We start from the raw sequence: 14,593 nt of genomic DNA, 5'->3' as shown, positions 1-14,593 counted from the left end.
GCCAGGCCCGGCCACGAGACACAACTTCTTGCCGGGGTCCTGGCAGCTTCCTCTTCCACAGCCACTTCCGTGTGGCCGGGGCCCCAGAGGCAGGAGCTGCTGCCCGTTGCCCAGGCCACCCTCCACCCCCAGTTCTGAGCCCTGCCCCCCTGGGGCCAGGCCAAGCCCAGAGGCTGGCTTGGGATCCCATGGGGGACTAGTAGGGCAAAGGTCTTAGGGGACAGAGGTGGCCGGGCCAGAGCCCTGGGGCTCCGGCCATGAAGTCTCGGCAGAAAGGGAAGAAGAAGGGCGGCTCGAAGGAGCGGGTGTTTGGGTGCGACCTGCAGGAGCACCTGCAGCACTCAGGCCAGGAGGGTAAGGAGGCCAGCCCGGAACTGCTGTTGGGCAGAGAGGGAGGCGTGGAGCTTCTCCAGCCTGATCTAGGCTGAGGGTACAGAAGCAGCTTCTAGGAGCTCATGGAGAACGGGGTCACCCCCAGGCAGCTGATGAGCAGGCAGGGCAGGAAATGTGGCTCAGTGACTGCCTGGGGGTGATGAGACTGGTGATAAGAAAGGGGGCACCGAGGGAGCACTGAGAGGAGAGGAGGGAGAGACTGGAGACCCAGGAGAGGTAGAAGAAGCAGAGGTGAGAAGATGACAGCTGGGGGACAGGAGAGGAAGGCTGAGGGGACAGGGTCAGGAGAAGAGTGGCTGAAGGGGCATGGATGGTCCTTAGGTCTGAATGAAAAAAGACAGGAGAAGGGCCCCTGGAGAGCCTGAGGATGGCACATGGGGAGGATGGGTGTTTCCTGGTTGGAGGAGACGAGGTTATGGGGCTCTGATCCCTCTGCAGCCTTGCTGGGCCACAGGTGAAGATGCAGGGTGGGGACAGTCCCCTCCCCCAGTCTCTCTGATTCTCTGGTTTTCCCTGGGCAAACGAGAAACAGGTTGAAAGTGGAAGGTGAGGAGAGAAGTTGCTAAACTGGGAACACCAGAATAGTAAGAGAGGTGGCCTGAGGCCTGGTGTGAAGATGGGGGTAGAGGGTACAAAGGAGGATGGGGGTGAGGACTGTCTGTGGAAAGCATCCTCCCTGAGTTACCTTGGAGGGCGCTTGGAAACGAGCAGGACCAGGGACAACATTGGCTCCCAACTGTGCTTGGTGTGGAGTAGACACTCAGAAACATTTCTTGATTTGATTTGGAATTGAACGCAGGTATCCTGACTGCCCAGCCCAGCTTGTTTTTTGGTACTTCGACCTCCTCCCAAATAAGGGCATGATTTCTCCCCGCCTCCACCCCAATCTGTCATTTCCTCTTTGTCCTCTGCTCTGGGCTGCTGCTCTGTGCGCTTGCAGTGGAGGGAGGGTGATGGTGGTTCCCAGCTCATTTCCTGCTCTGAGCCCCGCCCCTGTGTCCCCAGACACCTCCTTCCCCTTTTCTCCTCCTCCAGAGGCCCCCGTCCCACTGGCCTCAGTTAAGGGAAAGCCCAGGCCCCAAGGAAGGGTGTTAAACAGCCGAAGTGGCTTCTCTGTGTCTTTCTTTCTTTTCTAACAGGGCACAGCCCAGCCGCCAGTGTGGGGTTGACTCCTTTACAAGGGATGCCTCTTGAGAATGATGGCTCTTGGGTGAGGGCCACATGATTTAATTGGGGCTGATGTTCTTCCAGTTCTCTGCAAACCCTCAGTTCAGCCTCCTCATCCTGGCGCTGTCCTTCCCTGTGGACCCCCTGCCAACCTCCTGTTGAAACACTGAACTCACAGCCAGCCCAGATCCCACTCCTGTATCCCTTCCTGGCCTCTGTCAGCATTCCCAGAAGGTGAGGGGCATGTTCTCTGGAAGGGATAGGCATCTGGTTGCTGGGTCCTGATCCTAGTGAATCCCGGAGAGAGAGAGCAAAGCCCCTCCTGCCCTTCACCAGAACCTCACCTGAGTCCAAGGGGGGAGGAGCATCTTGGGCACCAGAGCCAGCCTTCTCCCCTTCTCCCAGCTCCTCCTAGCATAGACAGGTGGAAAGTGGAAGGACAGAGAGAGGCCAGTGATGGCTTCTCTCTTTAAGCCAAGATCCAGCAAAAATGAAAGCCCAGGCCAGGAGAGCTGTGTTTGTGGTTAACTTATCCTCCCTGATTATCTTGGTTTCCCCCATCCTTGCAGCTTCGCTCCATCTCAGCACCCTCTCTCAGCTCTTTGCCCTAGGTGGGTCTCTTCCTTCCCAAGCCCTTATATGAATTGAGTTCTTCCTTTTCCTAATATTTATCTCTTTGAGATCTTGTTCAGGTTTCTGATTCTCCAGTTTCCTAAGCTTCAGGCCCTCCTCCCTGACCCACCCTTTGACTCTACCACCCCAACTATGTCTCTAACTTTTATCTCTGATCCCATTTCTCTTATCTCTGTCTCCTTGATTCCTCCATCCCTCTGATCCTATTATCTCTTCCCCCATCTCCTTGACCCATTTCCTCTATGGCTCTGACTCCTTAGGCTCTCAAATGCCTTCTTTAAAGGCATGCCTTGGGCTTCCCTTGTGGCGCAGTGGTTGAGAGTCCGCCTGCCGATGCAGGGGACATGGGTTCGTGCCCCGGTCTGGGAAGATCCCACGTGCCGCGGAGCGGCTGGGCCCGTGAGCCATGGCGGCTGAGCCTGCGTGTCCAGAGCCTGTGCTCCGCAACGGGAGAGGCCACAACAGTGAGAGGCCCGCATAACGCAAAAAAAAAAAAAAAAAAAAAAAAAAAAAAAAGGCATGCCTTCTTCAAAGGCCTCCTGTGGAGACTCAAAATCAACAGAGAAGGGTGGGATGGAGAAGACCTGGACTGATTGCAGTTACTGTGAAAACAACCTGGGGTTTAGGTGACAGCGAACTATTTATGAGTCAACAGAGTGATGGCCGAAAGAGTTGGGGTAGCATTATTCACCCAAGAGTAGAGCAACAGCTTGAACCAGGAGGGTCTGCCTCATCTCTGCATTCAGTGCTGGGAACCTGAGGTCAGGGGACCCTGGCAAATGGGCAGAGGTCCTGAAGGGATGGATGGTGAACTGCAGAGCCTGGACTAAGGTGAGGCAAGAGAGGTGACTAGGGTGCAAAATGTAAGGAAACTCTCACTCTCAGGGCCAGGCAAGTGAAGCCCTAGGTGCTTCTTTCTTAAGGAGGCATTCACTCTCAAGATCGTGCATGTGCACAGTTGACACTTGCACAACCCTAAGAGTGAGTGCTTAAATTTTGCAGCCTTGATGCTTTCCTTGTCTCACCCAAATCCTGGCTCTGGGGTGCAGGAGGGTAAAGGGTGTGGACTCTGGGTCATATAAAGAGGGTTTAAGATAGTGTTTGATGGGTTTATTGATTTTCTTCAGTCTGTATTTCTAACTTACTTAATTCCACAAAGAGCTTGAGATGGATGACTGCCAAAACCCAAAACTTTACAAAAAGAATAAATGACTGAAGGAAATGAGTTGAAGGGAAAACAGGAAGGGTAAAATCAGTACCTAGAAATGCATTTCAGGTGGTTCTATATGGTTCCAAGATATGGGCTCTGAGCTTCGTGGTAGTTAAAGAGGTAAACATAATCAGGTATGAAATTCATAAAGCCCATAAGAAAAAAATAGGTGGCTTAGGAGAAGCACAGCTTTTTCTGCCACTAACACATGACAGGAATTTCTCTGGTGAGTCTCAGTTAATTGGACTCAATGTTTTGTCTTAGGCAATATTCTCTATTAAAGCTCCAATTCATTGACTAATTCATTGAGTAATTTAATAAACATCTGTTGAGCACCTGCTCTGTTTCAACACTGTGCTAGACGCTGGGGAGGATGTTACTATTTGTCAGAAGGTATAGATACAAAATATACCAATCATAACAAAGTACAGTAAGTACTATGTACAGATATAAACAAAGGACCTTGGGAAGTATAATACGGATGTCAGCAAAGGGTTCAGAATTGGAAGTGATGTCTGAAGTGTGTTTTGAGGAATGTGTAGGGGCTCACCAGGCAGAGACAGAGAGGAGGGCATTTCCAGGCAAGGGAAAACATGAGTGATGGTACCAAGGCTTGTTCAGGGGGTAGGAAAGTGCTGGATCATAGGATTTATTGGGGGAGCTGGCTGGAGCTAAGGCTGGAATGGCAGCTGTACCTGGTTTGTGAAAGGTCTTATACAGTATACCATGTTGAAGAGCTTCTATTTTATTCTGTGTTTGTAAGCTAAGCATTGAAGATTGGGGTGGAGCAGAGTGTGTATGTAGCAAAGGATTTAAAGCATGGAAGTGCTTTAAAAAAAAAGTAAAGCATGGAAGTGCTTTAGAGAGGTAACTATGTGGTCTTGTGGAGATGAGATTCAACACATGGTTTCTGAGGATTTCCCATGACTGAGACATCATGACAGATAAGATGAGGAACAGCAGGATGGGTCACACTTAGATCTTGTCCTTAAGGAGCTTACAGTCTAGTAACTGGGAAGGGCTCTGAAGAAGGGAGAGAGAATACAGCTTTATGCACTCTTGGATTTGAATCCTGGCTCTAGCTGGATGATACTGCACACTCATTACTTCTATGATCCTCAGTGTTCATGTCTAATGCATAGTGCTTGGCATATAGGTGCTTCTCTCCTGAATTGACCTGTCTGAAGGTCTGTCACAACTTCATGTACCTTCCTATGGCAGATCTAAGATCCATGCATTCACTAACCAGAGGAGGTGCTTCACAATAATGCCCATCAGCTCTGTTCCATTTTGGTTGCAAGAGCTAATGTTCCTTTATATTATGTAGAGTGTTATGTAAACACACTTTCAAGACCAGTCCTTCACCTTGAGTCCTCTTCCAATCACATTGCTGTCCCTTTAAAATTTCTGCAATAGCAACTAGTAATTACAGAGAGAGAGAATTTCAGGTCAACAAAGGCAGAACTTTCTAACAGGAATGGGCAGTCTGGAGAGGCAGTGAGCTCCCTCTTACTGGGGGAGTTTATGCCGAGACTCTAGGCCCAATGGGCAGAGAGATTGTAACGGGTTGGCAGGCTGGAGCTGATGTCCTGCAAGAATCTTTCTGACAAGTTTTTTTTTTTTTTTTCCGGTACGCGGGCCTCTCACTGTTTTGGCCTCTCCCGTTGCGGAGCACAGGCTCCGGACGCGCAGGCTCAGCGGCCATGGCTCACGGGCCTAGCCTTTCCGCGGCATGTGGGATCTTCCCGGACCGGGGCACAAACCCGTGTCCCCTGCATCGGCAGGCGGACTCTCAACCAATGCGCCACCGGGGAAGCCCTCTGACAAGTTTTTATTCCACGAGCTTTGCCTTCAATCTTCCCAAGCCCCCTTCCCTGACGCATCCATTTCTCAGACCCCCTGTAGTCTCTGACCTCCCAGACCTTCTGATTTCTCTTTCTCTGCCCCGTCTGTGTTCCCAGTGCCCCAGGTGCTGAGGAGCTGTGCAGAGTTTGTGGAGGAGTATGGAGTGGTGGATGGGATCTACCGCCTCTCAGGGGTCTCTTCCAACATCCAGAAGCTCCGGTGAGTCAGGCAGTGAGGGGGGGCTCTGTGGCCAGGAGGCCAGGAATCATAGGGGTGAGGGGATTTGGGGAGAAGGAAACATAGATGATAGATATTGTCCAAGGGAGGAGCTCTAGTCTCCTCGGGAAAGGTTGACACCATGCCCCGCACTCCCCACAGGCTAGCCTGCACGTGTGCATGTGTGTGCACACATGCATGCACACACACACACATGCACACACACACATGCCCCTCCCCTCCCACATTCACCCACCCAGCTTTAAAAACAAATTTAGATATAATTCACATGCCATAAAATTCACCATTTAAAAATGTGTAATTCAAAAAAAATGTATAATTCAGTGGTTTTTAGTACATTTACAAGGTTGTGCAACCACCGCTATCTAATTCCAGAGCATTTCATCAACCCCCAAAGAAACCGTGTACCCATTAGCAGTCATTCCACATTGCCCTTCTCCCCCAGCCTCTGGCAACCGCTAGTCTACTTTCTGTCTCTATGGAGTTGCCTATTCTGGACATTTCACATAAGTGGAATCACATAATTGTAAATTTCTGTGTCTGGCTTTTTTTACTTAGCATGTTTTCAGGGTTCATGCATATTGTTGCATGTACCAGTACTTCATTTCCTTTTATGGCTGAATAGTATTCCATTGTGTGGTGTTATCACATTTGTTTACCCATTCATCAGTTGATGGCCATTTGGGTTGTTTCCACCTTTCGGCTGTTATGATTAATGCTGCTATAAACATTTGTGTACAAGTATTTGTGTGGACATATGGTTTCAGTTCTCTTGAGTATATACCTAAGAGTGGAACTTCTGGGTCGTATGGTAACTCTATGTCTAACTTTTTAAGAAACTGCCAAACTGTTTTCTATAGGAGTTGCATCATTTTACATTCCTACCAGCAATGTATGAGGGTTCCAATTTCTCCACATCCCAGCCAACACTTGTTACTGTGTGTCTTTTTGATTATAACCACTGTAATGTGTGTGAAGTGATATTTCATCTATATTTGCATTTCCCTAATACCTAATTATGTCGAACACCTGCTGTGTGCTTATTAGCCATTTGTGTATCTTTGGAGAAATGTCTATTCAAATCTTTGCTCATTTAAAAATTAGGTTATTTGTGTCTTTTGAGTTGTAAGAGTTCTCTATGTATTCTGGATATTAGACACTTATTAAATCTATGATTTGCAAATATGTTCTCCCATTCTGTGGGTTGTCTTCATTTCCTTGATAGCATCTTTTGGTATACAACAGTTTGTAATTTTGATGTTAAATTTATCTATTTTTTTTCTTTGGTTGCGTGTGCTTTTGGTGTCATATCCAAGAAACTGTTGCCTAATCCAAGGTCCTGAAGATTTACACTTATGTTTCTTTCTGAGAGTTACACTCCTCCATCTTTACACATACCCAGAAACACACATTTAGGCTCATCCCCGCACTTCTACATATCCCTACATTGCTACTCACACTGGCTCTACATCCTGATATGTACCCCTGTTCATGCATAGACCCATTTACCTATCCACTTACCCATCTCAACATCCACTCTGCACGTTGACAGATACAACACCTTATACTTGCTGCCTCACGTATATACACGCCCCAACCTCTTCCTTCCAAGATTCATACATGTTGACCCTTGACCCTGCCTGGAGCTCATCTCTACAGCTCTCCCTAGGTGAGGGTCCCTCAAATCATAGATTTAATGTAGGTGAGGGTCCCTACATTTCCCCAGACCGTCACCACTTCTGACCACTCTGCACCTCCCCAGGCAGGAGTTTGAGGCTGAGCGGAAGCCAGACCTGCGGCGAGATGTTTACCTTCAGGACATTCACTGTGTCTCCTCCCTGTGCAAGGCCTATTTCAGAGAGCTGCCAGACCCCCTGCTCACTTACCGGCTCTATGACAAGTTTGCTGTGAGTTGAGTGACACCGGGGGGGAAGAGAAGGCTGAGGGTGGCCTCTGTGGTTTGGACATCCCAGATGTGTCCAATGCCAGACCGAGTCCTAGGGATCCTGCATGACAGAGACCACATGAAAATGAAAAGACCCGTCCCTTACAAACCTCCTAGCCCTGCTACCTCTGCCCTCCGCTGTCCCTCTGCTCTTCACTGTCCCTCCCTTCCCTGCAAACTGCACACAGTGCAGGGTGAGACTGGGGGAGAGTAGAGGTCAGAGAGAGAGCAGAAGCTGGAAAGCCCTTGGAAATCACCTAGACCGGAACTTCCCTACATTTAAGAGAATGAGAACCCTTTTAGGAAGCCAATTTTTTTTCAAGTGTGCCTTTCCATGAACTGTGATCATGTGTTGAACATCTTTTGAATAGGAAAATACATGACAAAAGTGCTCTCATTTTTTTTTTTTTTTTTTTTTTTTTGCGGTACGCGGGCCTCTCACTGTTGTGGCCTCTCCCGTTGCGGAGCACCGGCTCCGGACGCGCAGGCTCAGCGGCCATGGCTCATGGGCCCAGCTGCTCCGTGGCATCTGGGATCTTCCCGGACCGGGGCACGAACCCATGTCCCCTGCATCGGCAGGCGGACTCCCAACCACTGCGCCACCAGGGAAGCCCCTGAACATCTTTTGAATAAGAAAATGCTCGACAAAAGTGCGCTCTTGAATTGAGTAACACTTTTAAATTAAGTTGCATTTTATTGAGCATGACATCATTTAGAGACCCTGAATACCAGGGCATTCCATTCAGCCCATACAGGCCAGAATGGGTGGGCATGGGCCTTCCTGGACACCTTGAAATCAACTCCATGGCCCCTGGGGCACCCACAGGGCGGAACCTGATGTGTTCCAGAACCAGAGCACTACTGATGAGGATGCTAAGGCAGAGAGTGGCAGTGAGTTGCTCAAGGTCACAAAGCTATTAAGTGGCATAGCCAAGATTCCTCTGCAGGTCCTGGGGGACCCAGATTCTACGTCAGTGTGCTTCGAAGGTTCAACCTGGGGGATGGAGTGGGGTACCGCACAGACTGTTTCTGAGTGTTTGGCTCAGAACTCTGGGGAGGAAACAGGGGCACTGCTGGGTCACTGACTCCTGCTCCTTGATTTCAACCAGGAGGCTGTGGCAGTGCAACTGGAACCTGAGCGCTTGGTCAAGATCCTAGAGGTGCTTCGAGAACTCCCTGCCCCAAATTACAGGTGTGTGGGGCTCCTCCCACCCAGAGTCCCGACTCACCCCGCTCAGCCCAGGCTCTCTGTCCACCTGGGGCCTTGACTGCTCACTTCTCTTCCTGCACCCACCCCTCAATCCTGCCTCTGCCCGAGTGCTCCCTTTGTGAGCTCTACCCCACGACGCCCCCTTTCTGCAGGACCCTGGAGTTCCTCATGCGGCACCTGGTGCACATGGCCTCATTGAGTGCCCAGACCAACATGCACGCCCGCAACCTGGCCATCGTGTGGGCCCCCAACCTGCTGAGGTGGGTGCGTGTGTGGGGATCCTGGCAGAGCCTAGCCCCTGGGAAGCTGCTCAAGGAGGGGGTGTGGCTGTGTGGGTGCACTGGAGAGGGGTCTCACCCAGTGAGAACAGGAAGTTTCAGGATCACTTTGAGTGCGATGGAGCTCACCCACGTGAGGCCCTTCTCTGAGCTTGAGTAAAGTCCCTAAGGACAGGGTCTTTGTGTTTTCTTTTTTGCCACACTGAGGGGCATGCGGGATCTTAGTTCCCTGACCAAAGATTGAACCCGTGCCCCCTGCAGTGGAAGGACGGAGTCCTAACCACTGGACTGCCAGGGAATTCCCAGACCTTTGTGTTTTCTTACACTGCATCACTTAGCTCAGGGACTGGAGCAGGAAGGGGTCGGGGGGTTTGTTGAGCAAATGTCTTGGAGAAGTGGGTTGCATGCCACTCCCTGTGGTGCAAGGCAGACTATGAGAAGTCCTGAGATTCGTTATACACAAGGCACCCTGGTGTGCAGAGGAGGTAGAGATTAATCCTGAGGAGGGTGTCCAAGAAGGCTTCCTGGAGGAAGTGGCCATTTGAGACTTGAATCATGCATGTAGATTAAGAGGTGGAGATGGGGTTAATGGCATTCAGGGGAAAGGGTATAAGATCTTTTTAGGGAGAATTCGAATGGGGAAGTGTGGTGGGGCTGGGGGAGAATAACTCCACACCTCCACAGGTCTAAGGACATAGAGGCCTCAGGCTTCAATGGGACAGCGGCCTTCATGGAGGTGCGGGTGCAGTCCATTGTCGTCGAGTTCATCCTCACACATGTGGACCAGCTCTTTGAGGGTGCTGCTCTCTCTGGTCAGTGTCCTTCCCACTCATCAAATCACCACTCTCTGTCTGGGAGTCATGTCAGAGTTATAGAGAGCCTCCAAGATCATCTAGTTCAGTTTCCCTGCTTTGCGGATGACAGAACTGAGTCTCATAAAGTGTTGTTGCTTATGGTCATGTGAAGAAGACCCTGCAGAGAGAACGGTGCAGTCAGGACTTGAGTAGGCCTCTTCTGCTCTCCGTCCAGGGCATAACTTGCCCTCTTAATCACCATCCAACCTGGTTCTCAAGGCTAGTGAAGGATCATTCCTACCCCCGGCCCACTGGACCAATGTCCTGGGATCTCCTGGCCCCCTTTGTCCCTGAGGACTCCCTCTTGAGGAGCTAGACACAGAGGGCCTGCCTCCAGGTATATCCCTAGCATGGTAGTTGGTGAGTGGGAGGGTGCAGTGAGGAGCTCGGTACCCACAGCCCTCTCTCTGTTTCTGGTTGGCCAATTCCTCTTCTTTTCCTAGGTGGTGAGGTGGAAAGTGGATGGCGATCACTTCCAGGGGTCCGGGTGTCAGGCAGCCCCGAGGACCTTATGCCCCGATCCCTGCCCTACCACCTGCCTAGCATCCTGCAGGCTGGTGATGGACCCCCACAGATGCGGCCTTATCACACTATCATAGAGATTGCAGAGCACAAGTAAGGCCTTCTTCTTGGGCCCTCCTCCCCTGCACTGGCCACCAGGCTCCAACTGCAGTGATTTCTCCATCCCCTCCAGGAGGAAGGGGTCTTTGAAGGTCAGGAAGTGGAGATCTATCTTCAATCTGGGTCGCTCTGGCCATGAGACCAAGCGTAAACTTCCACGGGGGGCTGAGGACAGGGGTAAGTCTGGGGAGATGTAGGGGGAGCTCTGCTGAGGGTGTGCCAGGCCCTGGCTCTACACACAACCCTGTCTTGCAGAGGACAAATCTGATAAGGGGACTCTGCGGCCAGCCAAGAGCATGGACTCATTGAGTGCTGTGGCTGGGGTCAGTGATGGTGAGTATAGGTGTGCACTCTTGTGTGTGTGTCGGGGCGGGGCGCGGGTAGTGATGGCTAGTGACTGTACCTCCAGGGAGGGAAGGATGTTCCTAAGTAGATGTTGGTGGGGTGACCTCTGACCTGCTGGTTGTGTAAGGTTTGAAGTAGTGGCTAAGGGAAGCTGGGCCTGGTGTCTTCCGGGCTAGAGAAAACAGAGGGCACTCTCCAGAGCCTTTCTGAGGTGTCCAGGCCCCTTGCAGAGGCTGTTGCCTACCTCTCTCTCCTCCACAGAGCCAGAGGGGCTGGTGGGACGCAGCAGTCCTCGGCCAGGCCCACTGCTGCTGGCGAGCTTTGAGAATGATTCTGTGGAAGCAGCAGAGGGTGAACAGGAGCCCGAGGCAGAGGCACTGGCTGGCACGAGCTCTGAGCCCGGCACACCACGACCTGGACGGTCAGCAATCCGTGCTGGGGGCAGCAGCCATGCAGAGCGCCGTGCTGGCGTCCACATCTCAGAGCCCTACGATGTCAACCTCCCAGCACACATCAGTTCTATGCTCAACATATCCCCAAACATCATCTCTAACGTCTCCTTGGCCGGGTTTGCCCGTGGTCTTGAGTACCCCACCCTACAGCCCCGGCCAAGCCCTGCCTCTGGCCCTGGCTCTGGCCCTGGCCTTGGCCCTGGCCCCCCAGGTGAGGATTCAAGGATTTCCCAGAGCTGGGAGAGGGGACTAGAACTCTAGGCTGAGGCTCCGATGCTGGGGATCTGCTCTGGGCTTTGGGTGGTTATCTTTAGCTGCCTCCCCGGATTCAAGATTGGGGGAATCCAGTAATATTATCAGGTTGTGTGAAATTCTTGCAGAGAGGATCTCTGGCAGCCTTAGATCACTGATATACCCAAGAATGGGGATCTGTGTTAAATATATACAGCAGGGATTACTAAGTACAAAGTGGGAATATATCATAGATGATGGTAATAATATTAATACTAATAGCTAACATTTGTAAAGAGTTTATGATGTGCTTTGTTAAGGACTTTGAAGGCATTAGCTCATTTCATTTTCTCATAATGTTGACACAGGTATTGTTGTTACCCTTATATTACAGCAGTGGAACCTGAGACTTAGGTTAAGCAATTTGGTAGGAGGTGGCAGAACTGGGATCTGATCTTTGCTCTGACTCCAGTTCCTAAAGTGTCAGTAATGAGAAGTACTGAGGCAGCACTAGGTACTGGGTAAGGATAAGGGCTACAGAGTTAAGTAGTCTTGGGTTCAAATTTTGGCTGTGCCACTCGTTGTTTGTGTGACCGTGGACAAATCTCTCTGAGTCTCACTTTCCTCATATATAAAACCCTACATTATAGGGTTGTTTTATGGAGAAAATAAGATAATGCATTATAAAATGTATAGCACAGTGCTTGGCACCTGGTAGGAGCTCAGTAAAGGTGGCTATAAGCCAATAGTTAGGGATATTGGTCTGAGAGGATCGGCCACATGGAGGATCTATGCTGGGAATGTTGGGCCCATACTGTAGCAATGCTAGGAAGACTCACATTGGAAAGGGTCAGGGCTGGGCCTGACCTTTGTATTCCTGGGACTACCTTTCTCCCAACAGATGAGAAGTTGGAGGCGAGTCCAGCCCCAGGTCCCCTGGCTGACTCAGGCCCAGCGGACATGACCCCTGCCCTGGAGGACTGCCTGTCCCAGGAGGTGCAGGATTCCTTCTCCTTCCTAGAGGACTCAAGCAGCTCAGAGCCCGAGTGGGTGGGGGTGGTGGATGGGGAGGTGGCCAAGGCAGGACCAGCAGGAGCAGCCTTCTCCCCTGGGGAGGACGACCCTGGGATGGGCTACCTGGAGGAGCTCCTGGGAGTTGGGCCTCAGGTAAGGAGGCGCTGTGCTGGGTTTGGGGGTGCTAAGGAATCCAGAGGGTGGACAGGGCCACCTGGTCCTGAGCCACGATGCTGTGCTTACAGGTGGAGGAGTTCTCTGTGGAGCCACCCCTGGATGACCTGTCTCTGGATGAGGCGCATTTTGTCCTGGCTCCCAGCTGCTGTTCCCTGGACTCTCCTGGCTCCAGACCTGAAGCAGACGAGGAAAGTGGGGAGGAAGTCTTCCTGAGTGCCTATGATGAACTAAGTCCCCTTCTGGGGCCCGAACTCCCGACCTGGGAGGGTTCAGGCAGTCTAGAGGAAAAGGGAACAGGGTCTGGAAGACAGGAGGCTCCAGGACAGGCTGAGGGAGAACAGGCCTTCTGGGAAATTGAGGAGGACAAGGGAGCTGAGCCTGGAAGTAGATGGGACATCAGGGAGGAGGCTGAGGGCAGTCCAGAGAGTGAAGTGGAGGGTGGAGAGGCCGGTGAGGAAGGAGTGGAGGCTGAGGGAAGCCAAAAGGTGATTGACAGTTTGAGTGAAAGATGTGGGGAAGAGAGAGAGGAGACAGACGCCAAGGGAGAGGAGTCCAAAGGTCAGCAGGAGGATGAGAGTATGGAGGAAGCTAAGGGTGTGGAGGAAACAGGAGGGGAGCAGGGTAAAGACAAGGGGAAGGAAAGAAAGACTGAGCGAGAAGAAGAGGCTGAGGAAGGAGATGAAGCCCAGGGAGAAGCCGGGAGGGACCCAGAGGATGGGGCCCAGGAAAACCAAATTGCTGAAGAGAGCTGGGAAGTTGTACACAAACAAGAGGCTGAAGGAGGCAGAGAAGATGAGGTCAAAGGGCAGAGGGGGGATGAGAACCAAGAGACAAGAGAAGACCAAGGAGATGGTGAAGATAGCAGAATCCCAGAAGAAGCAGCTGAAGGAGGAGCAGGGAAGGTCAGCAAGGAACGGGAGTGTGGAGACGGAGAAGCTGAGGGAGACCAGAGGGCTGAAGGTGACCATGTAGAAGAGGGCTCCCTCCCTGAAGTGTCACATATAGAGTCCCTGGAGGTTGACAGTGCCAAAGAGGGCGATGTCCAGTCCTCTGAGACAGAACACGCAGCCCCACAGCCACCCCGGCCAGAGGAGATGGATCCAGAGGGGCAGCCCAGTCCCCTTGGCTCAGCTGGTGGTGTGAGCATGCGCCTGGCCTCCACCCTGGTTCAGGTCCAACAGGTCCGCTCTGTGCCTGTGGTGCCCCCCAAACCACAGTTTGCCAAGATGCCCAGTGCAATGTGTGGCAAGATCCATGTGGCACCAGCAAACCCATGCCCAAGGCCTGGCCGGCTTGATGGAACTCCTGGGGAACGGGCCTGGGGGTCCCGAGCCTCCCGCTCCTCTTGGAGGAATGGGGGCAGTCTTTCATTTGATGCTGCTGTGGCCCTGGCCCGGGACCGCCAGAGGACTGAAGCTCAGGCAGTTCGGCGGACCCAGACCTGTACTGGGGCTGGGGACTACAGCCTCATCCCCAAAACCTCCCACTATAGCATGATCCCTGCCTATTGTCCTCGGCCCCTTAGCTGCCTGGAGCTCCCAGCTGAAGGCACAGAAGTGTCTGGACCCCGGAGTCGGTTTAGTCTGCCCCTGAGAGAACCCCAGCTCCCTGACCCCGATACGTCCCCCCAGCGCCGATCGTATGCATTTGAAACACAGGCTAACTCTGGGAAAGGTGAGGGACTGTGATTCGGACCAGAGCACTGGGCACAGGGGACAGCAGCTGTCTCCAGGGTCTCTCCGCTGTCTCTTCGGCAGCCTGAGCAGCTTTAGTGCCCAACTTTATAGGTTTTGGCCCTCCAGCTTCTCTTTATGACTGTGGAAGGCACGTCTTGGTCCGTTTACCTGAGGTTGTCTCAGACACAAAGCACTTATCCTTTACAAGATTCCAGAGAAAGTCACCAAGATCCTGTTCCCAGAGAGTGGGGTCATTGGCCAAAGGGAACAAAGAGTAGGCGGCAAACTTAACGGTTTCTCAACGT

At 51.9% G+C, this 14,593-nt stretch overlaps 1 protein-coding gene across 2 annotated transcripts; it reads left to right on the top strand.

Annotated features, from left to right (window-relative positions):
• Positions 1-257: 257 nt before the first annotated feature.
• On the top strand, positions 258-14,300 carry ARHGAP30 (Rho GTPase activating protein 30). Of its 2 annotated transcripts, XM_060088348.1 has the most exons (13): positions 258-354; positions 5,365-5,467; positions 7,248-7,392; positions 8,540-8,622; positions 8,793-8,900; positions 9,603-9,730; positions 10,216-10,387; positions 10,467-10,570; positions 10,649-10,726; positions 11,000-11,401; positions 12,323-12,588; positions 12,681-13,029; positions 13,681-14,300. In XM_060088348.1, exons 1-13 carry the CDS (start codon positions 258-260, stop codon positions 14,298-14,300), a joined length of 2,655 nt encoding a protein of 884 aa, XP_059944331.1. The 2 variants fall into 2 exon arrangements, with proteins under 2 accessions (XP_059944331.1, XP_059944330.1); XM_060088347.1 differs by having other exon boundaries at positions 12,681-14,300.
• The last annotated feature ends 293 nt before the right edge of the window (positions 14,301-14,593 follow it).

Source organism: Mesoplodon densirostris, chromosome 2 (assembly GCF_025265405.1).
Source record: "Mesoplodon densirostris isolate mMesDen1 chromosome 2, mMesDen1 primary haplotype, whole genome shotgun sequence".
Classification (NCBI taxonomy): Eukaryota; Metazoa; Chordata; class Mammalia; order Artiodactyla; family Ziphiidae; genus Mesoplodon; species Mesoplodon densirostris.
Note: the sequence above shows the minus strand (reverse complement) of the source record. Positions and strands in the feature narration are given on the sequence as shown.

What these genes read in the sequence shown, in the direction of transcription:
- ARHGAP30 (XM_060088347.1), top strand. Translation starts at nt 258, where the DNA reads ATGAAGTCTCGGCAGAAAGGGAAGAAGAAGGGCGGCTCGAAGGAGCGG. An exon ending in GCAGCACTCAGGCCAGGAGG is followed by an intron (nt 355 to 5,364) that starts GTAAGGAGGCCA and finishes CTGTGTTCCCAG; the next exon opens with TGCCCCAGGTGCTGAGGAGC. An exon ending in ATAGAGATTGCAGAGCACAA is followed by an intron (nt 10,388 to 10,466) that starts GTAAGGCCTTCT and finishes CATCCCCTCCAG; the next exon opens with GAGGAAGGGGTCTTTGAAGG.